This window comes from Takifugu rubripes, chromosome 10 (genome assembly GCF_901000725.2).
Source record: "Takifugu rubripes chromosome 10, fTakRub1.2, whole genome shotgun sequence".
In the NCBI taxonomy this organism is placed as follows: domain Eukaryota; kingdom Metazoa; phylum Chordata; class Actinopteri; order Tetraodontiformes; family Tetraodontidae; genus Takifugu; species Takifugu rubripes.
The window spans coordinates 5,364,254-5,386,752 of NC_042294.1; the positions used below are offsets into that span (position 1 = coordinate 5,364,254).

At 41.8% G+C, this 22,499-nt stretch overlaps 3 protein-coding genes across 11 annotated transcripts; 1 reads left to right on the forward strand and 2 right to left on the reverse strand.

The window, feature by feature from the left end:
- Nucleotides 1-5,797: 5,797 nt before the first annotated feature.
- On the reverse strand, nt 5,798-9,406 carry plcxd2 (phosphatidylinositol-specific phospholipase C, X domain containing 2). Its single transcript, XM_003967917.2, has 8 exons — nt 9,304-9,406; nt 9,067-9,203; nt 8,818-8,937; nt 8,366-8,419; nt 8,105-8,260; nt 7,217-7,327; nt 6,914-7,044; nt 5,798-6,093 (listed from the first exon to the last, which is right to left on the reverse strand). Exons 1-8 carry the CDS (start codon nt 9,404-9,406, stop codon nt 5,934-5,936), a joined length of 972 nt encoding a protein of 323 aa, XP_003967966.1. The 3' UTR covers nt 5,798-5,933.
- An 874-nt stretch (nt 9,407-10,280) lies between these two features.
- mak (male germ cell-associated kinase) lies at nt 10,281-19,289 on the forward strand. 8 transcript variants are annotated; one of them, XM_029842811.1, is made up of 16 exons: nt 10,281-10,391; nt 11,889-12,225; nt 13,162-13,216; nt 13,320-13,441; nt 14,409-14,491; nt 14,955-15,087; nt 15,170-15,341; nt 15,544-15,711; nt 16,233-16,457; nt 16,596-16,774; nt 16,865-17,004; nt 17,166-17,213; nt 17,283-17,309; nt 18,289-18,408; nt 18,563-18,622; nt 18,806-19,289. In XM_029842811.1, exons 2-16 carry the CDS (start codon nt 12,125-12,127, stop codon nt 18,964-18,966), a joined length of 1,794 nt encoding a protein of 597 aa, XP_029698671.1. In that variant the 5' UTR covers nt 10,281-10,391; nt 11,889-12,124; the 3' UTR covers nt 18,967-19,289. The 8 variants fall into 8 exon arrangements, with proteins under 8 accessions (XP_029698671.1, XP_029698669.1, XP_029698667.1 ...); XM_029842809.1 differs by lacking the exon at nt 14,409-14,491 and adding an exon at nt 13,918-13,997 and having other exon boundaries at nt 17,166-17,309; XM_029842807.1 differs by having other exon boundaries at nt 17,166-17,309.
- A 104-nt stretch (nt 19,290-19,393) lies between these two features.
- Nucleotides 19,394-20,956, reverse strand: tmem14ca (transmembrane protein 14Ca). Of its 2 annotated transcripts, none has more exons than XM_003967902.3 (5): nt 20,819-20,956; nt 20,380-20,464; nt 19,893-19,994; nt 19,730-19,817; nt 19,394-19,561 (listed from the first exon to the last, which is right to left on the reverse strand). In XM_003967902.3, the coding sequence occupies exons 2-5, from the start codon at nt 20,453-20,455 to the stop codon at nt 19,504-19,506; spliced, it is 324 nt and encodes a 107-aa protein (XP_003967951.1). In that variant the 5' UTR covers nt 20,456-20,464; nt 20,819-20,956; the 3' UTR covers nt 19,394-19,503. The 2 variants fall into 2 exon arrangements, with proteins under 2 accessions (XP_003967951.1, XP_029698676.1); XM_029842816.1 differs by lacking the exon at nt 20,819-20,956 and adding an exon at nt 20,667-20,691.
- Nucleotides 20,957-22,499: the final 1,543 nt, after the last annotated feature.

A 22,499-nucleotide genomic window follows, 5' to 3' on the forward strand; every position in this document is an offset into this window, starting at 1 on the left:
TTAGATTGGGAAATTGTCCTGTTCATTCCACTGCCATATGCAGGGGATCAAGTCCCTGGAGGGTTGTATATGAAGGAGAGCTGTAGAGGGGCAGACATCACCGTAGTCACACATTGCAGCTTAAAGGCTCCAAGATGGACAGATAGGAAAAAAAGGACAAAGGTCAAAAGAGCTCGCTGAACTACACCACGATAACTAGTGAATACTATAAACCATAAACATCTATTCTGACAACATAGAGGCGTTTTATTGTACTTGTGTACCAAGATAACTGTACAGCACAATATTTTATGATTTAGCTTACATCTTTGTGAACTATACATGTTTAAATCTCTAGATTAGTGTATAGAACCCCAGTCATCCTCATGTAATGCTTCATATGCTACGTGTACATTTCATGGATCAAGGTCTTCCAATTCTGCACTAAGACTGTGATGTGAGCTGCTGCAAAGGATTTGAAATATGAGGGAGATTTTCCAGCCCTGGCAGTGGCTGGCCTCCTTCTGTTAGACCTTCCAGCTAACACATACCTGATAAACACACAAGGAAGCCTGCAGAGGAAATGGGTTAAAATGAAGGTTGGTCCAAGGAAAACATGTTGGCAATGTTGATAGACTGGTGTCCTTCCATATGGCCACATTGAAGGCCACAGACAGCGAGAACGTACTTCACTGCACAATCTTGGTTTGGGGGAGCAAACCTCCAAATGGACAAGTTATTTGGTTTGGTTGTGGGTTCTAGAAGTGTCTACAGAGGAAGCAGGAAAAGCACATCCTGTCTGAGCTGATAGCTGAGCTAGCTTACTTGGTAAATTAAGCTGAGACTGCTTCCTCCTCCAACATTCGACACACACACTTTTACAGTATGTCACTATTATGATGTCTGTGTTGCTGCAGGGAAACCACATCCACAGTCTCCAGGTGTGTTCTCCAGCTCTTTTTTTTGTTAATCTATACATGGAGAGTGTCAAGGGTGCAAGTAAACATTACAGGTGACCATATGACCAACAATTTCACCAAATGAACACTTTAATATATAAGATTCGAGTATGAAGGTCATGTGACACACTGACAGATGCTGTCACATTTTAGAGCACTGGGCTGATGTCACATGCATACCTGATTTTTTTTTTTATCCCTAAAATCAGGCCTTCAAAGTGCACTTATAGGTACATAGAGCCACAAACAAGATTGAACGAGCATGAAATATTTGTTGTTATAAAGTGTTAAAGTGTCTCCTATAGAAATGAACACCTCCCAAGCTGTTAAAACATTTAAATTCATCCAGGAACAACCTGAAATCATAAAAGTAATTTCTTGGACTTTTCAGCAAATATTTATGTTCTTACCACTGCTGCGAGGGGACCGGAGACTTCTGTCATCCTGCAAAAAAGGATGCAATGGCGATGCCGCTAGAAAAGTTTTAAATCTATTCCTTTTTAAATGTATAGATATTTTTTCTGTCACTGCTCCGACAGTTTTCATTCCCTCAGTGAAGGCCAGCCTCAGACACACGCCCGCACTCCTTTCAAACACGTTCAATCGCAAAGAGGTGGAAGAATGTGCCAACAGCTGGAAGAGAAGCAAGGGGAGGGAATATGTGTATTATGAGAGAGAGGGAGGGGAGAGAGAGGGGGGAGGCGGGGAGAGATGAGAAACAGAGCGGTGAGGGGGGGGTGGGGGGAGAGAAGGAGAAAAGGGGAGAGAGAGGGGGGAAGAAGAGGAACAGAGGTGAGAGAGAGAGGGGAGAGGGAGAGAATCTGTTAATAGTAAATGTGTAAGGTCAAATAAATTATTGGAATGTTCCAATAGTTTCTGAACATGCCGCTGCTACTCCTTTTAACTATGATTTTTGTTTCTCCCAGGGAGAAAAATAGAAATTTGTTTTTTTAATTATTATGACAACGTGTTTATGACGTGTTATTATTATATTATGTTATACTGTATATTATTATGACGTGTTAAAATGACGCGGGGGGGGGGGTAGTCATTTTTATGGTGTCTCACCCCCGCCCCTCAACTGTTCCGCGTCACCAAAGCCTGTGCTGATTATAATTACAGTTCGTGCGTATTTCTGCGAATATGATGACTCGTTTTTCCTCTAACCGAAGGCCAATAAACCACAACCGTCCATTTGCACCATTAATCCAGATGTGAATAACCATTTCTTCTGTTATATATTTTCAACCACACGCCACGAATGAAAACCTCTGGCGCCCCTATCGGCCACACGCATATTACAATCGTAACTGTCCAATCCAGCAATGACCTTGCGTGATGAGTTTGTTTGTCTTCTTGCACTATAATGAATATTATTGTGTTATTTTACAAAACATGCTGGACCTTTCAGTGGAAGCGAGTTGGGAAACCTACAAAGCAACAACCAAATAAAACAGCAACAAATCAGCCTTCGAGCACTTTTAATCGACCTCTTCTTTTCAAAGATAGAACAGGAGATTAAAAACATGTCAAATAAGACTTTATTTTAATGTGTATAATTGGCAGCACTGAAGAGAACCAACAATCAGGAGCATGAAGAAATTTTATGGTTTAATGAATGACGAGAATGTTGGTAGGAATCAGTCCTCTTCTGTACCGTAGTGTGAAGCAAACCCTTTAGTCCCGGCGTTGGTCTTCCTTTAATTGTTATCTTCTGCTTCGATTTAAAATCCAGTTTAGAAACATGTTTGTTTGGATATGTAATCCTCTGTTTAGAAAATAAGTCGAGACATTGGAGAAATAAAGGGATGGCAACACTTGGGTTGCTAATTACTGAAATCTTGCTGTCTCTAATTCTGCGGCGAGGAGTCGCAAAAAGAACTACTGGGATCGCGCGTGACCGCCCCCTACCGTGGTGCGGGAGGATTGCACGCATCACTTAGTGCCTCATGACAGCCGTTTTATGATCGCTCGTTACAAGAAAGACGTTATACACATATACAATTGTTGAAAAAGGCACATCAGCTAAACTATGAAAATTTAGTTCATATATTAACATTACCATAGCAACATAGAGAGAGACAGCAATACGGCCTCACTGCAGAGAATGCTAGCACAGTTAGCCCAGTCGGCGCGCAATCGAAGATGAGGCACATCTGGCTGCTGCCGCACTGCGTCAGGATTTTGACCAGTAAAGGATAAAATTCAGCGATTTTGAAGTAGAAATAATCAAAAACTGGAGGTCAGCTGGGAAATAACGTTAAAGTGCAAATAACTGAATAAATATAACATAAAGTATTTTTTTTTTCATTTTACATTTTTTCCATGATGTGCCTCACCTGCTTTCTTATTACAATTGCTTTCTTATGACATGCTGCATGTTGCAAATGTTCTGTGCACCATCTGAAAAATCTCAGTTACGTGTCTGCTCATGTAGACGTCTCCAGACATCACAAAGGCACAAGGAGGTGCCAACACTTCAATATCAGTGGGTCATTTTATTTGGCAGAGTTTTGTGCATTTTTTACTGTTCATAACAGAGGTCACATAAAACCATGGCAGGTGTTAACATGATCTAAAAGAAATAAGAACAGTTAAACTCTATTGGGATAACGATTGTTCTACACTTTCTTTGACCTCTAGACACACTTGAGCGACTCAAGTGTGTCTAGAGGTCCCCAAGCCATCACGCCTCAGTGCTTGCCTGCTACGGCACGGCAGTGCCGAAGCCTTCCTAGTGACCTCATCCTGGAGTGCAAGCTTTGAGAAGCCCTGCTGAATGTTTGACAGCATTCCAAGTGAATTCCATGGCTGCCATGTGATCCCAGGAGGCTGAGCAGGAACTCTGGAGCTACCCAGTTGTACCGGCTCTTGCTGTGAGAAAAGCTCTTCTTTTTTTCCTTTTTTTTTACTGTATGGTCTGTATTTACACAAACAATTCCTTTTCAAGTTATGTACTTCTATTTTTGGGTTGTGTCTTTTATTGTTTAGCTAACCCGCCCAAAGCAGGCTAATGTCATGCAATCCACACATTTTATGTAATTAGTTTGGCAGCTGTCTCTGTCCTGTAGTCATCAGGACCTAAAATAGAGCACACACTCCTCTGTGTGTAATGACACATGACAACACCTTAGATTACTGCCATAGGTTGTCTTACTCTCTGCAACATCACCTGCACAACTCCAACATAGGAGGCATTTGTGCAATGGCACTTTTGCTAATGAGCTGCCAAAGCAAGTTTTCCATGTTAGAAACTGTTAAGACGCCAAGACGTCTCCATTGGACAGTTTGCTCTGTCTTGTATCTGCCCTGGACACAACAGGACAGAATTTTCCAAGAACCTCAGCTAGCAAATATATACTCAAATGGTGCTTTATGACATTATGGCTTTAGAGTTTACTCCTTTGAAACTCTTGGAGGCAATAACAGTGTAGACAGAGAGAGAGAACCAATCCAAACAACAAAGGAATGCTCTCCATCACTCTTAGCTGCTGCCCTCAACTTTTCTGTTGTGGCATGTGTAATTACTCCTCAATTACAGTGCCTGTGCTTGTGACTGTATAGATTCCGCGTGTGTGTGCCTGTGTATAGCTGAAAATCCTTGGTGACCACGATCAACCATGTCAACAATGTGCACAGTCAATTGAACACAAGTGGGTCAGAAAGCAGAGAGAAGAAACATTTGATAGGGGAAGAATTCCTTTTTTGAGTTTGCTGCTAATGACACTTCCACTGAGAAGCATGAGAGAGAGGAGAAACAAATCTGCTTTCCAGATAACTCTGTCTGCCTTCTCTGTTTGTTAGTGCTCCAGCTGGATTTTATCCCTCATTCCCTCACATGCTCTCATCCTACTCCATCTGGAGGAGTGTAGAATGATTGTACTCTACTTTCACTACTCTCTATGTCACTGGGCACACACAAGCCCCATAACACACATTAACTGAAGCCTGCTTTCTTTGGCCCTGTGTACATATAATCTGCTGGACAAGTTGAAGTAATAAAACGGAGTCTATTTCCCCCAAAGGTGGCATCTGTGTAAATATATGTAGTTAAACAATAAAGAAAAATTTATAGCTGTACATATGTTTAGGTTTTAAGGGATTGTTTTTTCCTGTATAGTTGGCCCCCTCTGCAATTAGCCATTTCAAAGCCTACCACCCATCAACAGATGCAGTTACAGTCTTTTACAGGGAGCTTTTCTTGTAACAATGTGGCTTACTTTTCCAACCACGGAAACAAATATATGCAGAAGATCCACTGATAAATGCACAAATTGCTTATTTCTCATATCGGATGTCAACAAAGTCATTAGTTTTTGGACACATTGTTCTGAGTACCTAAATTTTGTTCCAGCCACCTTTCTATCTGCACACATCAAACATTAATATAAATTATATTTGTTTTTTGACATTTTGGGGGAGAAACACACACACACACACACACACACACACACACACACACACACACACACACACACACACACACACACACGCACGCACACACACCCACACACACACATCCACAAGCAGTGGACAACATTCCCCTGCCAGTATTTCCAGTGGAATGTTGGGAAAGACTCTGGAAATGATGCCAGGGCAGTGGAATGACTGATATAATCAATCTTATTATAACTGCAAAACAAATCCCTTTTGCTCTGCCTTGTGAACTCAGCCCTGAGTTCTTTGCCTGATTTGGACTTTTATCGCTTGGAGTGTCCCTTCAAAATAAAGTCTTTCAAAATTCCCTAGTTGGACAATAAGTTCTTCAAATTTGCTGGAATGCCACCTAGAAGCCTCCCACCCATCCAGCTGAAGAAGCAGGCCGGAGCCCCCCCCCCCTGTCTGGGTCATCCCTTTACCTGACTATCTTAATGTGACAAAATATTAACCACTGTTGATGTATAAGGAAATCAACACACAGTGTGACTCTCCCAGCATGGTCAGAAGAAGGTGACAAATTACCATCGCACATTTGTCCTGTTGTTCAAACATTTGTCATCTTGCTTTGTGGCCTTGTTCAGACAAAAGCAAATTGTTGAGTTTGATGACAATGTTGGCAAAATCTGTGAGCTCCACAAAGTCTGAAGTGATGATGTTGACCCCGTCCATCCCAGGCCTCTGCGCTTCAACCCAGGACATGATGGCTGGGAGGTTCCTAAAGTCAAAGGACAAGAAAGACACACAGTATCACCAGTCGCCAACCTGAAACACTATGGTCTGTCTTAGCCACCAGCAGAACAAAACCAGGAAGTCAGAGTTTGCACTCAGTGGCGCTAAACAATGACATTTCCTCGGAAGTGCAAAATTAGGGCACCTCCTGTCGCGCTGAGGTCCTTTGACCTGGCACCGGCGTCTGTTTCCCTCACATGTAAGTGAACAGTGAGTTCAAATCTGAATCAGGATTTCCACTCTGATTTCAAATTCAGTCAAAAACAACCTGATGTGAAACATATTTAGGTTTGATCCTGTAACTGTAAAGGCATGAAATCATATAATGTTAGAACATTTCCAAAGAAGCTACACTCAAAGACCAGGCAAATCCCATAATTGTGCAGCCTGCTGTAGTATAAACAGATTAAACCATCTCAACCATCTCAATCTGGAACTATAAAGAGCAGAAGAACTTCAACAAGGATAACTTTTGCTATTCATTTGCCAAAATGCATCATTATTTTGAAGACTGATGTCAAGCTGTTAAGAACTGATAATAATATCTCTCTCAGCATGTAAACTAGGGGTTTCTTTGTATTCATGAACGTTCCCGCGAGTTTTTGCAGTTTACTGCCCTCTGTTGGACACATCTAAAACTGAATACCGCGGTTCGACTTAGTCCAAAAAAGCTGACTATAAGTAAAAAATAAAATAATATAAAAGCAAACTGGAATATGTAATAATGCAAAATAAATCGTATTTATGTGGCCACAAATTATTCCAGTAGAGTCAGAGCCTGAAAGCAACTGGTTGCATTCACTGACCTTTCCACTAGGTAGTTACGGAGCCCCCAAAGCAAGCCTTTGGCCACTGTATTAACTCTGGGTGTGAGAATGGCCTGAGACACATGAAACGCACCACCGTTATCTCTTTCCTTCAATGTTGTTTCCAGGAACTATAATAAGACAAAGAAAGCATGATTAATAAATGATTTAATTGCAATAACCGATATATCCAGTTGGAAAAATCCCAAAGCCAAAGATGCCTACAGAATTTGTGTCGTGTGACATTAAAAAGCGCTCGGTGTAGGTCAGCCGAGCGCTTTGCCGAGTTTGAATTCTTCTGACCTGTATGAGTTTGCTGGGCTCTGTTGTGTTGGCCCACGGAGCAGGAATCTTACTACCAGGCCACATGACCGGGACACCGTCAGCTGCTGGATGATGGTAGAACACAATCACCTGGGGACAGAGAAATCGAACAACAGTCAGTTATTCTTGCCCTGAATAACGGGCGGTAACAAAACAAAACCTTGCACCCTTGAGTCAATCAAAGCTGAATATTCAGGCTAAGTTATATGACTTTATATTACTTAATAAAGTCTTAGAGGCTTGCTCCGCCCTAACCCAGACATCAAACAGTGAAACTACAACAGAAGTCTTTTGGTTTCCACGCTAATGAAACTGTCGACCTGTTGCCATCTAAGCTTAAGGGAGATTAAGGTCATAGGAGAGGGAATTGGACCAACAGTTCAGTGACACCCATACGTCATTAGAAAAATGTAAATGCTAACAATGCTAGTATGCATGTGTGCATTTGTGGGAATGATAACAAAAATATAACTTTGACAAAAGGTGACATTCAGAAAATGTTATGGAATATTGGGGAAAGGCAGAGGCAAATGTTACAGAGGAAGAAATGGAAAAAATAATGATGGATAAATGCTATGAAAGAGGAAAAGCGGCTTAGATAGTGGAAGTAGTGTTAAGGGGATAAGAGGTAGCACTAATTCCTGTCCAGGAGAGTCAGGGGTGGCAGGGATTAACCAACTCCACAGGTTCGAGGGGCTGTCCAGTAGCCACAACACCTGCTTGTTTTTCTGTGTAATCACCTGCACATGCACAGAAAGTCAAAGGAAATACAACAATTTAGTAAGGAAGAGGTCTAATACTTGCATGCTTTTTAAAAATTCTTCTAGAGGGATAATAAAGGCAAATGCACATGTATCCTAATCTGACCTGGTGTTTCTTGTCCCAGAGGTAATCCAGTGTGAGGGTGTCCACTGTGCAGTTGTGACAAAGTCTGCTCCCAAACACTTCCTGTAAGGTGTTAATTAAGTAGACGTGGTGCGCTGCGTCCATGGCATAGTGGTGGTTAAAGTCTAGGAACACCACCTGCAGCACACATCAAATCTCAATAATTTATATTGTAATTTTGCATATTTGCTGACATAGTGATGCATCTGGAAACCAAATGATACCTTTAAAGATGCTTCTCACCTCTTTCCTGTGTCTGCTTAAGAAGGTGTTTATTTCCAACAAACCATCCCTCACCTGTGAAATGGAACAAAGCTCACAGGTAACAATGCAACACACCTACATGAGCCTGGTCCTGCTCAAGGTTTCTTCCTGATAAAGGGGAGTTTTTCCTTGCCACTGTTGCTTGTTTGGGGTTAGGTCCTGGGATTCTGTAAAGCGCCTAGAAACAATTTTGATTGTAAAAGACACTATATAAATAAAAATTAATAGATTGACCTTTAAATGAAAACACAGCCCCTCTCCAACAGATTAACAACAGCTAAAATATAGAAAGAAAGAAGGCAAACAACAGAGATTATAACCGCAATAATGTTAAGTGTTTACAGCAGAGTTACAAGATGTCTGACTTGTGGCACGATGAAAAGCAAACGTAAGTTGGAAAAGCGATAGGAAGGTTGTACTCGACTGCTCACCTTGTGGCCAAATAGGCCATGGATGAAGTAGATCTCATTTCCAGGCTCGCCTGGTTTGGAGGATACCCTGAGATCAAAGTAGCGAATTCCTGCATCCAGCTGCTCTCTAAATGTCAAATTCTATGAATAATGACAGTAGATACTGTATTGCAACACAATGCAAAAAATACCTGCAAATATTTACAATATGCAAGATTTGAAAATATCTATTTTGTATTGCATGGACTTGGACAGATCTAAAGTAATTACCTGAGTCATGGACCACTTCACCATGACTTTCTTGGCAAGGACACTGAACACCATGGCCAGGTACTTCACAAACAGCTTCTGATCAGGTCCCACAGGAGCGTGCACATCCACCCAGTAGGTAAAAGAGTCATGGGAGCCTAAATGACAGCTCAATTGTTGCATCGATAGGAACAGCTACACATTCCTGGAGGGGTCAAGGTTCATGGTTCCAAAAATCCGTAAGCATGACACACTTACCTGGCACAGCGAGATGTTTAAGAGGCATGGCACTCAGCTTGGAGGGAAGCGAACCCATCCAGTTGGCATTGGCACTGCCGATGCCTGCTGGTCGGGTCTTCATGCCAGAGTCTTGGACTTCCTAACAGCGTCCTTTATAAAGCCAGTGCAAGTGCCATAACTGTGACAGACCCCTGTGATCTTCCACTTTATGAAGGCTATACATCATCTTGAAATGTCACTAATGCAGAAATCAGCCTTTGACTCCGACCACTCTGAAACCAGTTGTCATGTTATGTGTCCAGCGACTGCAAACCGTCAGGGTGCACCATTTGTCCACATAGCTTCATCCATGGTCAAATCCTCTTAGAAGAAAATTCCACCCGTTATCTCCCCCCTCCTTCCCCCCAACACGCTCACACCCAAGCCCTCTGCCCGTGCGATGACGCTATTTCTTTTGTTTACTTTTGTTTAAATCCATATCTACTTACAATAAATGCACTCTTGCAATTGTGTCTATACGTCAAATAGCAATAATTTAGGCTACTCATTTGCTGTGTCATGAATCGATGTTGGTGAATTACAGTCTAACCGCTATATTAAATAAAATAAATACTTCGTCTTTTATTAGGTATATTATATATAAAGTATCGAATTCCATTATAATAATGAGGCTAATTGTTTTTGTTTTTTAAAAGAGTTAAAATATATCCACGCTCCAACGGTAAAGTAAGATAAACAAGGACTCCACCTTGTGGTAAAACATGTTAACTGCACCGTATACAGAGCTAGAACGACGGTAACAAGTCACACTCGGTTAATTATACTCAAAATGTTTTTATAAATTGTGACATTTGTGTGCATCCGTAGGTGATATATTACATTTTCTTTTTTATATTAAACAGAACCGCTATAAATTGCAAGCGAAATGAATGCTACCGCAGTCCCATCATGCATTGCGCATCAGTGGGCTCCCAGCAACCGCTGCGTTTATGTTTGTTTCCATGGGAACACTCATACGTGCAGCCACACGCGTTAACGGAACGTTCACTTTATGGAAAGAAACGTCGTTCAGCCGTCCATGACACCGGAGAAAGAACAACTGAATGGTGAGTCCTATGCTTAATTGAACAACAACTTAAGATTCAGGACGAGAGCGTAGAAGATTTTACAGTGCACTGAACTTTTGCTAGTTAAACCAGACCTTCGATTTAAAAAACACAGAATCTTAATAACTTACCACAATTTCTATCACAATTTTTTTTTTTATCACAGTTAAGCTATTTTATCATCCATAAATGATCCTGAATGGCTTTACTATTACATTTATTGACCTTGAATAGCTTCTTGGGGGTCAGGTTGCCAAGATCTTAATCTCATTTAAATCCCTCCACAACAGGTTGCCCCATGTGGAAGATTAGTCCAACTCTACTGACCTCTGTTCTTGTCCTAATGCTTATTGTTTCATTCAAATGTACATACTTTACAGTAGAAAGATCTAGACATGTGCTTTATCCAAAGAAGCATGTTTATAACTGTGCTGATTAATTCTTAATTAAATGAATATAAAGCCTCTTGCACGATAATCCACTTTAGATTATTGCAGTCTATTTTTCATTAGCAGGAACTCCAACAGGGTGGTGGTAGCTCAGTCTGTTGGGAATTGGGCTGAGGGTTCTCAGTTCAAGCCCCACTGCAGATAAAACATGGAAGGTGTTCTGTCATAGGGGAAGGTGCCAGAACCCTTTCAGAGCACTGCCCAGGTACCCTTGATCAAGGCACCGAACCCACAAATGTTCACATAGGGCCATGCAACGAACTGGCAACTCATCTGGGGATGGACCTGCCTTCACTCATAAATGCACCCTCCCCATGACCCCACAAGGTATAAAACTGTTAAGAAGATGAGGCGAGAACTACAATAGAGCACACTTATTCTAATGTACTATGATGGGCTGGAGTTAGTTTTCTGTTTCCCTTCCCAGATTGCCATTTGGACCCCCACTTTACCAAAAGGATTATTTAAATAAATCAGATGGAAAGCATTTATTGCTCCACTGAATAAATGAGTGAAAATCATACGTTGGCTCAAGGTGCCAGTCAAATCCTCTTAGGATGCAGGTGTTTGAGGAAGATATAGTGGATAACAGAGTGTGACGTAACATCCTATTTCCATCTCCAAGGCCTAATCTGCCTTGGGTCATGTCCCTGGTTGTCATGGTGGAGACACACAGGTGGAGAAGCACACTTCATGCACATTTTTCTTCTTTAAGTGATGAAACATATTTAGAAACAGTTAAAGAAAGTGAAATATTTGACATAGTTAACCATTCCACATTCATTTATTGATTTATTTGATTAAGAAAATGCACATTCATCAAAATAAATAACAAACATACAGACAATAGACCATGACAACTGGATAAAACTTGTAGAAATATTCTGACAGAAAAAACAAAGAGGTAACGGTGAGAGCAGATCTGCCATGTCCTCAACCACCGTCTAAGGGTCTTTATAACACTGCTGTAGCTGTTGATCTAAATGATGAATGTTGCTGTAAACTGTGCCTTTAAATTCCATTTCTTTCCTGTCTTCCTGTCCTGAAGGGCTTCTAATTTTGGAACTTGTGGTGGACGTTTGCTCCCAGGAGCTGACCTGCGTAATAACATGATTACTGGAAGAATCAGTGAGCATCATCTTTAACTGTCTAACTGAAGAGTCTTGATTCATTGTGGCCAATCGAGGCAAAATATGTTGGTCCAACCAATCATCGCTGACAGCCCATAACTGGTTTCATGACAAAAGCAAGTGGACAAGTGGATGAAAAGCCTCTTGAGGGATAATGAATCGCTACACCACCCTGAAGCAGCTGGGTGACGGCACATACGGCAGCGTGCTGATGGGGAGAAGCAACGAGTCTGGTGAACTAGTCGCTATAAAGAGGTAAGGCTGCTTATTAAACAAAATAAATCTCTTTTCATGAAACTGCGTCTTCGTAGAGACCCTGGCTGCAGTAGGAAGTAGTAAAAGGTAAAAGAGTTGAAATTAGCACTTTGCATGTAACACTATCAATAAAAGCCAAGCAAGCAAAGTGATAAACACATTTCAGATTATAGAGAAAAGGTGAATCGGAAAAAAGACACGGAGCAGACATCAGAGCTGTACACAACAATATTAATGTCATGTATGGCATTTAGCACGGAATATAAACTACTATATTTTAAATGTGAGAGATAGCACGCATCCCTTTCTATCGCCAGCATGGGTGCAGGGATCAATAATGGATGAGAAACCGGGGAGGTGGCGTCCACCAGCTGATCGTTGGGTTACCCTGCAAGACAATACACAAAAGGAGTGAAAGTGGAGAGCTGAGTCAGGTTGCTGATTTGTGGACGGTGGGGCTGAAAGCTGGCTGATGTCCAGGGAAGAAAAGCGGATACGACCACATCCAGGGAGTCTCACGTCAGTTTAGGTGGAGTCACAGTATGTGCCAGTGATGCAGTGACAGGACTGTAGGTCTGTCTGTGTGAATGAGGAGAGTAGGTGGTTGGATACTCAGCTGTGCCAAGAGCACACAAGTCAGGCCTGATGCTGTCTGCTTGATCCAGGACACTCCCAGGATATTTGAAGCTTACTTGGGAGGTTGCAGACTCAGAATTGAAGTTGTACTTGGGCAGAGATTGATGACGTTTGACAAGACCATGGGAATACATGAAGATTCTTAGGAGATTTGAACTTAAAGTTAGCAGAAATTAAGATAAAACAAACCTTTAAAAGGATCAATGAAGACCCACAGTTGACCGTTTAAGTTGGCCGTTTCAGTACGACATGCAATAACACTCAGATTTCATGTGTGATTTTTACCTATTTTTTTAACAGAATGAAGAGGAAGTTTTATTCATGGGAGGAATGTATGAATCTAAGAGAGGTGAAGGTATGGATGGTGATCATAGGAGCAGATTTCTTTGAGCACTGTTGATAGGAGTGCTGGAGCATATTTGCTTTTTTAATGTATATTTATATTTTTGTCCCACCAGGCACTTAAGAAGCTGAACCATGCCAACGTGGTGAAACTGAAAGAGGTTATCCGAGAAAACGATCATCTGTATTTTGTCTTTGAGTATATGAAGGAAAACCTCTACCAGCTCATGAAGGACAGGTAAAAACCAAACAAACAAGAACTAGTTTGAATTTCAGATGTTTTTGCCACATGTGAAAAGCTCTGAATTCTACAATTTGAAACTGTCAGCATCTTGTCAGGCGTCGTCTCCACTGAATCACACACCTGAAAGCAGACAGGATTTATCTTGTTTCATAATTTGAATAATCCGAAGGGATGTCATTTTGGCGTGATATATATTATATTTCTGTCACCATGCTTCCTAAATGTGCCCATGCCTTCAGGCTATCCTTTGCTCACAGCTGCCTAAAGAATGAAACCTCCTGCTGGAGAGGTCTGATGCTATTTTGTGCGCTGTAATTGGCGCACACCAAAAAATGACCTCTGTAAAGCCAACAAAGCCCTTGAATGGACTCTGGAGATACTGTAATTACATATTCTTGCATGTTTTTGCTTGTGTGAAAGCAAAGGTTTACCTCATTTTTGAGCAGGACCTATCGATTTTATGTTTACAGAAAAAAACTGTTCCCTGAGTCAGTGAGTCGAAATATAAGCTTTCAGATTTTACAAGGCCTGTCATTTATTCACAAACATGGTAGGTGTCTCGTCGTCCCAATGTGCCCTGCAATCACAAACAAATGGTCAAATACTGCAAGATTCATTAGGTAGCTGACACATTTGAAATGTACGGTAACGTTAGAAAAGTTGAGCGGTGACAATCTTGCAGTTTGTGAACCAAATGCTTCATCTCGTTCCTCGCATGCTCTTCTTTATGGGTTGGTGTGGATTCTGCATGTTGAAAACAGGAAAGAAACCCCACTGAAGCTCAGTCAGACGTGCACATTCGCTCTCCACACGGATTGACAGCAGCCTCTCAGGCTCGAGCTGCACGTCCACACACCCACAACAAATGCAGTTTTCATCATTTCTCTTTGTTCAATTTTGTTTCCCCTTTTCTTTTCCCTCTCTTTCCCCTCTCTTTTCTCTCTCTTTGCTTTACGCCTAGAGAGAACAAGATGTTCTCAGAAAATGAAATTAGGAACATGATGTTTCAAGTGCTGTCTGGGTTGGTTTTTGTACACAAGCATGGTAAGAAGCTTTCCTCATACATTTTCCTCTCTTTCTTCTGTTGTTGTTTTGATCTGGGACCTTTTGCATGAGCCACAGCTTAAACCCCAACGCCACCCCATTACGTATGTAAGCTCTGGTGCATCTTACTTAGCAGAGATGTTCTAGGATATGATATGTACTGGCATTGGTCATTTCACTCATCAACAGTTCCATCAATAGATCTTTACTTTAACCCATAAGACAGAAATTCAAGAACAAAGCAGCATCTCCCAGATTTCGACCATCTAATTTGCTAAGTATTAAAAAGATTATCCTTACATCATGAATACTCTTCACCATCGCTGCAGCCGACAGATGAAAACGAGAGGAGATGAGTTCATTGAAGCCAAATACACATCGGCTCCTTTACTCTACTTATGCCGGCTGATTTGAATTGTTAACTAGTCAGGGTGACATTATACTGATATTGTTCTTCTTACAGGTTTCTTCCATCGAGACATGAAACCTGAGAATCTGTTGTGCATGGGGCCAGAGCTGGTCAAAATAGCAGATTTTGGCCTGGCCCGAGAGATCCGCTCCAAACCTCCGTATACAGACTATGTATCGACTAGATGGTGAGAATGCTGCTCATCATGTTCTTCCACAGTGGCCCCTTTTGCATCTAAGCAAGTTTATTTAAATATGTTCTCCGTTCAGGTACCGAGCTCCAGAGGTGCTGCTCCGCTCTTCTAACTACAGCTCTGCCATTGACCTGTGGGCTGTGGGCTGCATCATGGCTGAGCTCTACACTCTTAGGCCTCTTTTCCCTGGAAACAGTGAAGTCGATGAGATCTTTAAGATCTGCCAAGTCCTGGGCACTGTCAAAAAGGTGAAAGATAATCTTTTCATTTAGGCCCATTATTATTATTATTATCTAACATCCATTTTATCCCTTCAGTTTTCAATTGAAATTCCTTTTAGTTTATTTATGACGCTTCACAAACATGCATAGTCTTGTATTGTTCTCTGAAAATATTTGAACACTACATTAAAGTAACTAAGAACCTTCCTGTTTGCTGTCTCTTCAACAGACAGATTGGCCAGAAGGTTACCAGCTCGCTTCTGCTATGAATTTCCGGTTCCCCCAATGTGTTCCAACCCATCTGAAGACCCTCATCCCTCATGCCAGTAATGAGGCCATTGCCTTGATGAGGGACCTGCTGCAATGGGACCCCAAAAAAAGACCCACTGCAGTACAGGTACACAAGGCTCAGTCTTATAATGATAGAGTAGAAACCTGTTTAGGGGATTTGATCCCATAATCATGCTATTGGGACTCTTTTCCATTGCCTGATACTCTGCCCTTGATGGCCAGTGTGTCTCTGATCGTGACTGTCGTTATGTTGTTAGATATAATTTACTCTCCGATGAGACAGTTGAATGACCCCGAGGGAACGATGTAGTGGGTATCTGTCAAGCAGGAGTGACGGTGCTTTTCCATTATTTACAGGTGTCAGATGCGCACAGCTACAGGAAATCCATTACAAAAGAAGCGTTAAAAACACAGGAATAAACACAGGAATAATAAACACAGGATAAACACAGGAATATTTATTCCAATTTACTGAATTATTTTACCAAAAACTGAAACAAAAAGTCAAAAAGATTGATGCAGTATCATTGTTTATTCTTGTATTTTAAAAGGTGAAAGGTGGAACAGCTACATATTGCAAGAAATGTCTGAATCCGAATCTCTGTGGCTTTTCATTTTTCTTCCCAGTCCCTGCGTTACCCATATTTCCAAGTGGGCCAGATCTTAGGACCCCATCCTCAGAGCCAGGAGGTTAAAAACGCTAGGCCGGTCCCGCAGAAGCAGCTCTCCGAGCCCAAGCCCACTGAATCCAAAGTGTTCACTGACACCAGGAAGCAACAGCAACATCCTCACCAGCCTCTTCAGCAGATCCCACTTCCTCAAACTGAGAAACCTGGAGGAGTCAGCAATGCAGTGAGCATTTCTGCAATCCAATCCAATATTTATGCCATTTTCAGTAAAAGATAATAATGAAACAGCACTTGTGAGCAAGTAATTTTCATTTATTTATGGGTTGATTTAATTGTTGCTTATCCCTATCCTTCACTGTAGAAACCATCACCTACAGGCAGTGAGAATACCATCGGTGGTGGGACGGGGACGCTAAAGAATGGGCGTCGTCGCTGGGGACAATCGAAAACCAGAGAAAGCAGGGAGGAGCTTGACCCCCCCGAAATGTCTGTTTCTACCTCCAAGAAGGAGCAGAGGAGCCTCAAGGAGCACCAGCCACTGTAAGTGCTTTAACAGTGTATCTTACATGGAGATAAGATGTGTTCGAGGTGTAGCAATGCTCAGACACCTGCCTTCCCTTCTGTGTGTAGGCCCAAGGTCCAGGAACCTCTCTATTCATTCAGCACCCTCACAAAGTTACCCAGCCATGTTAAGATCAGCCAGCCAGACTGCAACCTTCCAACATCTGCTGCTCGACAGCACTACCTAAGCCAGTCCCGATATTTACCAGGTAAGACTTTAGAGTGGCTCCATCAGTTTTAATTTTCTGCTTTAATGCCTGACAGCGGGTTTCTATGAGTGCAGTATACCAAAAAATATTGATATCTTTTAAATATATTGATATTGAAGTCCAGTGATTGTGTAATACAGTGACTTCTTTGTTGCTTGAAGGGCTGATCAGCAAGAATCGGACGTCTTCCTTGGACAAAGATTTGAGTGGTATGACGCTTCGAGATCTATGGGATAATTCCTCCAACAATGTAAATAAACCACTTGCTCCTCCATTAGGATTATCTGTCAGCAGAGCCAATGTTGGTAAGGACAATCTTCTGAAGGAGAGCTGTTAAAGACTTCTCTCACCATGTTCAGCTTATCTACATTAACATGAGACCTCGCTTTATCTGAAGAGCTCTGTTAGAGAGAGCCTCAGCATCTGTGACAGGAGAGATGAGACCTGCCTCAGTCATATCTCATGTAGACATGACAAGACTCCCTTCTTCTCTACCCTTCCTTCTCTTACTTTTCTGTTTCTTTCTTTCCATTGCCTATTCAAGGGATTCACAGATTCATAGATGGATAGGTGGATGGATGGATTCATTCATTGCTTTTGATCTTTTGATTTCTCCTTCTTTGATGTAAAAAAACCCCCCAAAGACAGTCCACCAGGAAAGGCTGTCATTAAAGAAATACGTAATACAGGAGAAATGTATCCTTTCTATAGATATTTCAAGGAAGAAGGGATGTGCAATCTAAGACGTGTCCACACTTATACTTGAATGTAGCTGCGCTGGATATATGTCCCTACCTTCTTCCCTTCAGGTTGCTTCTCATGCTAAAGCTGGAAACCCGGTCCATCTGTAGGAAGCCTGCTTGGTTCTTGTACTCTTGTAATCTGCTGCTTAACATGTGAAAGAAGCTTAGTGCTGAACACTCTGGGGGAGCCAGAGTGTAAACACACAGTTGAAGCACAGATCTAAGACATCTGTTGGCTGTATAGATCCTTAGTTGCACAACAACCACAACAAAGAACACTAGAGGTTCACTCATCTCAAAGATGGTGTCACTGGAACATCTCTGTTAATCTTGATGGGCTCCTCTGTAGCTGTTGCATATGTAGCAGCTCCCTTACGTGCTCAGTCACATTAAGTCGGGTCACGACATTTGTTTTGTTGATCCAGGTTTCACTACATTATTTACATTATTCTACATTACGTTTTACTGATGAGTCCCTTAAGGATGTTCCACGAGGGTGCAACACTGAAATGAAATGAAAGATTGCTTTCTTTCCTTTTAGGGAACTTTGTAAGCGCCAAATACAACCTCTCTAGTGCTTATATGCCTTCATTCCAAAAGAAAGAGGTGGGCTCCGTGGGGCAGAGAATCCAACTTGCCCCCTTGGTTGGCCAGCATACAAGTAGGTTTTTAGACTCAGCCCACTCATACACTGATCTTCAGCACTATCTTCTGTAGAAATAACAGCTCCTTAGTACTCAACAACGGCCACGCCGCTTTGTTATTTCCATTCAAAGATTCACAACTGCAACTTTCTCCTCTCTTTATTCTTTTAGCCAGTCTGTCTCCTTCTGATAAGCCCATATCTAACTCACGTCTGAGTGAGAGTAATGAAGGTATTTCTAACATTTGCTGGTAGGGTTAGCTTTGTCCTTCACACTGCTTGTCCTGTTGTCTGTTGCTGTTTAGTATCTGTGCCACAGTTTTTTTTTATGTGTATGTTTGTCTGGAATATAAAGGCTCCAGTCATTTAGTTCCATTCTGGATTTCTTTGATTTTTGACCCTTGTGTTTTCCTAGATTATGAGGCCTGGAAGAAAAGGGCAGATCGGACAGAGGTGAAAGGGAGCAACTACTCAGTTCTGGGGAGAACTGCTGGGAACCTGCTGAGCAGTGCTGCTGCTGTACAGCCGGTCCACGGCAGGGTGGACTGGACCTCCAAATATGGTGGAAATAGATAGTTCAGCAAGGCTCCTTGAACTGCTGTGCTTTTATGCCACTATGGGATAGTTTGGAGAAGAAGTCTAATCCAACTACGTGTGGAGTCACCACTTGGTCCTGACAGTTGCCATGAAGTTGAAACGTGTCTGCATGTGGGACGACCTCGGCGTTTTTCAGTTTTGTTTCAGGATTCACTGCAAGCCAACTCTGCCGTTGAGTGTAGAAAAATCATTTTTTACATGTCGTATAGTCGCCTTTTCTACTGGACCTTTGAGTTGTTACAACAGATAAATAGTTTACAAGAAACTTTGTGTGATCCTTTTGTTGTCTTTTAGGATCATTCAGACCAATAAAGCCTGACCCCCCCCCCCCCCCATTTGCATGACGTGAGAAAGCATCACACATTTCAGACACAGAAATATGGAAACTCTCTCCAAAAGAACCACATTTTTAAATATAAACAGGATAGATTTATTTCACATTTTACCATAAACAACAAAATGTCAAGTGTGCTGCTGAAACTGCTAATGAAGTGCACGTCAGAAATCGCCCCTCCATTAAGATGGCTGAGGTTTCTGGAGCAGCGCCAGGCTAAGTTTTCCCACCATCAAAAGACTGGAAGGAGACAAGAAATAGTTAGATGTCGTGTCAACACAAGTGGAGAGGAGACAAGTTTTACTTTAGATTGTGACCTATGATCAGCATCTATTAAATATAGTGCTGATTGATACACACAGTTGCGCCAATAGATGCAAACGCAACATGCAACGATGTGTTTAGTACCTTGCTCCTGCTATCAATCCAGCAGGCATTAACTTCCTTGATCCATAGAAGCGCTTTCCCATGATTCCAGTCAGAGTTCCCGACGTCGCTGTACAACACAACGCAGAGGCAACAGGTCAGTCACAACATCTTGCAAACCAAAAACGCAAAGTCATCTACCCACCCAGAGACACCCAAACGTTATCAGGGTCCTTGGAGATCTGGTAGGCGCCAAAGCCCGCGAGTCCCCCGAAAAGAAGGCCTGCAGCGAGGGAGGGGATGCTACCTGAAACAAACAACACACAGCAGCTCAAGACCCGAGTCAAAACTGAGGATCAGCTGTAGACAACGGCAAAGACTGGTATCATTCTGACATCTCAAAGTTCAACAATGTTGCTTCTGTCACACCAAAGTAGTACAAAATAAATGAAACTGAAAAGATAATCACATCACTGTGATGTCTGAAGCAGTTTATATCCCAACCATCCTAAGCAAATAACAAACAAACCCTAGATTTACCACATATTTAACTTAAAGGGATAACAAATGCAGCTTGATATTTCTATGAAACAGAAAAAGACAAGGCATATGGATTTCATCACAACCACAACACATCGTGATTGGATAATTTTGTGAGGTATCGATTTTTAAGTTGACCGTACAACACTTACGTGCTTTCACATAACCAACCAGTCCCCCTGATGCGATCACAGCCGCGTAGCCATATCCGATCCAATCCACAGACATGTTCGATTCCTGTCAAAGTCACAGTCGATCCATTGTTAGTATTTGCGTAGAAAATCAACATTAATACCTCCCGATGCAAACGACCAGAGTAATTGTCTGAATGCTGTGGCTATTAAAGAAGATTATCGGAAGCTCCAACATTGAAGCTCGATATAAGGTTGGTTTCGGCTCCTTTGCTTTGGTGCGTATGTTGTGAAAGTCTTCTACACACCATGAGGCCAACTGCAGCCTGGACAGCCTACACGGTCATATTACGCGCGGAGGGTTGACGTGAAATTCACGTTAAACATTTGATGTTCAAATTCGAAATAGCTCTTTTAAAGTCCTGCGTCATAAAAGGGGGAAAAACAAAAAAGAGCAAACCTTCTTTTCCCAGTTTGTCCTGTGTCACAGTCAAGGGTGTTTGTTCTCCGCCGACACCAAATTATCAGCGTACGCAGCGCCGTCGAGTGGCTTCTGGGAAATGTAGTCTTTGACGCTTTGGGAAGACACACTCTGTTCCTAAGTTAGGAATTTATCATTAAAGATTTTAGAAGAATGCAAATTTTGTCCAATTTTCCACTAGGAACATGACTATAATGATTTCACTGTTTAAAAAAACCCAACTACTAATACTTTTTACGCATACATTGAAGGTATGGAAATAAGTGATAATGGTAAATAATAATAAAGCGCGTCACAAACAAATAAACAAAAATAAATATATAAATTATCAATGTAAAAATGTATCGCTACTGTGTGGTTCTCAAGAGTTAAAGTAGTTTCTTATCTTCTATCTATTATCGGCAACCACAAGATGGCGATATAGGATTGTTGTGTTGTCTGAACGCTCGGCCAAACCGTGTCTTAGTTATTTGCAAAATCCATAAGATTCAAAATGTGTTTTGTCTTATACTAAATATATCAGGCTCACATAACAAAAGCATGGTGACTCTTTTCCTCGACATGAGTTTACTGGAGTCATTTGCTGAAGTGCTCCATGCGTGCGCACGCGTTTTTTAAAATTCAAATATTTTGTTTCAGCCACAAGGTGGCGCTAAGACATAGCCTGTCTGGAGGACAGCGCTTAAATAGGAGCTGAATCCTTTTTTATTCAACGGATACCGGTGACATGAATGTTACTCAATAAAAGTCTGCAGAAACGTATTTCGACCCGATGGAGCATCTTTAGCTGATACCTATCTGACACCTGACACCACCACCAGCAGCAGCAGCAGCAGCAGCAGCAGCAGCAGCAGCAGCAGTAGTAGTAGTAGTAATAACAATAATAATAATAATCGTAATAACATACTGTCCAGCGGCCTTGCTGATTTCCAGTGAACACAGTTGTCTGTATCGGGGGGCTGAACGTTGCAAAGGGCCGGCTGCTGTGGTGGAACCGGGCCCCAGACAAATATTCCGCATAGTCAGAGGGACCCCGGTGTTGTCCGGGAGTAACCCGCTCTCAGACCCCAAACAACATTTCGGGTCCCCACGATACCCCCACCCCCCACCTTTTTTTCTCTTTTAAAACCGTGCAGGTTGTGTGTCTGTGTTTGCGTGTCTCTGTGTGTGTGTGTCTAAGTGTGTCTGTGTGCGCTCGCCTCTGCGTTTAAAGCATGAAGACTTGTTTTTAAATGTTAACAATAGACAAAAAAAAAATCAATAGATTTTATGTGGTGATGTTTAAGAGACCCCAGACTGATACAAGAACTATGAATGCATTCTTCATCTTTGGACACTACAAACGTACATGTTGCTTTACTCTCTCTCTCTCTTTCTCTCTCTCACTGTGTGTGTGTGTGTGTGTGTGTGTGTGTGTGTGCGCGCGCGCGTGTGTGTGTGTGACAGGCGCGGGAGGCTGATTCGCTTTTTACCGGAGGGGTCCACATAAGAGTGTATTAAAAATAAACGGGATAAATAAATAATGAGCATCACAATAGCTAAGTAGCTTTGTGTGTGACAGTAATGATATTGGCAGTTAACCTTTAAGATTTCTTTATTTTTTTCATTATCAAAAAATTGAAGAAGCATAGAAGGTAAATTTTATTATTCATGTCAGATA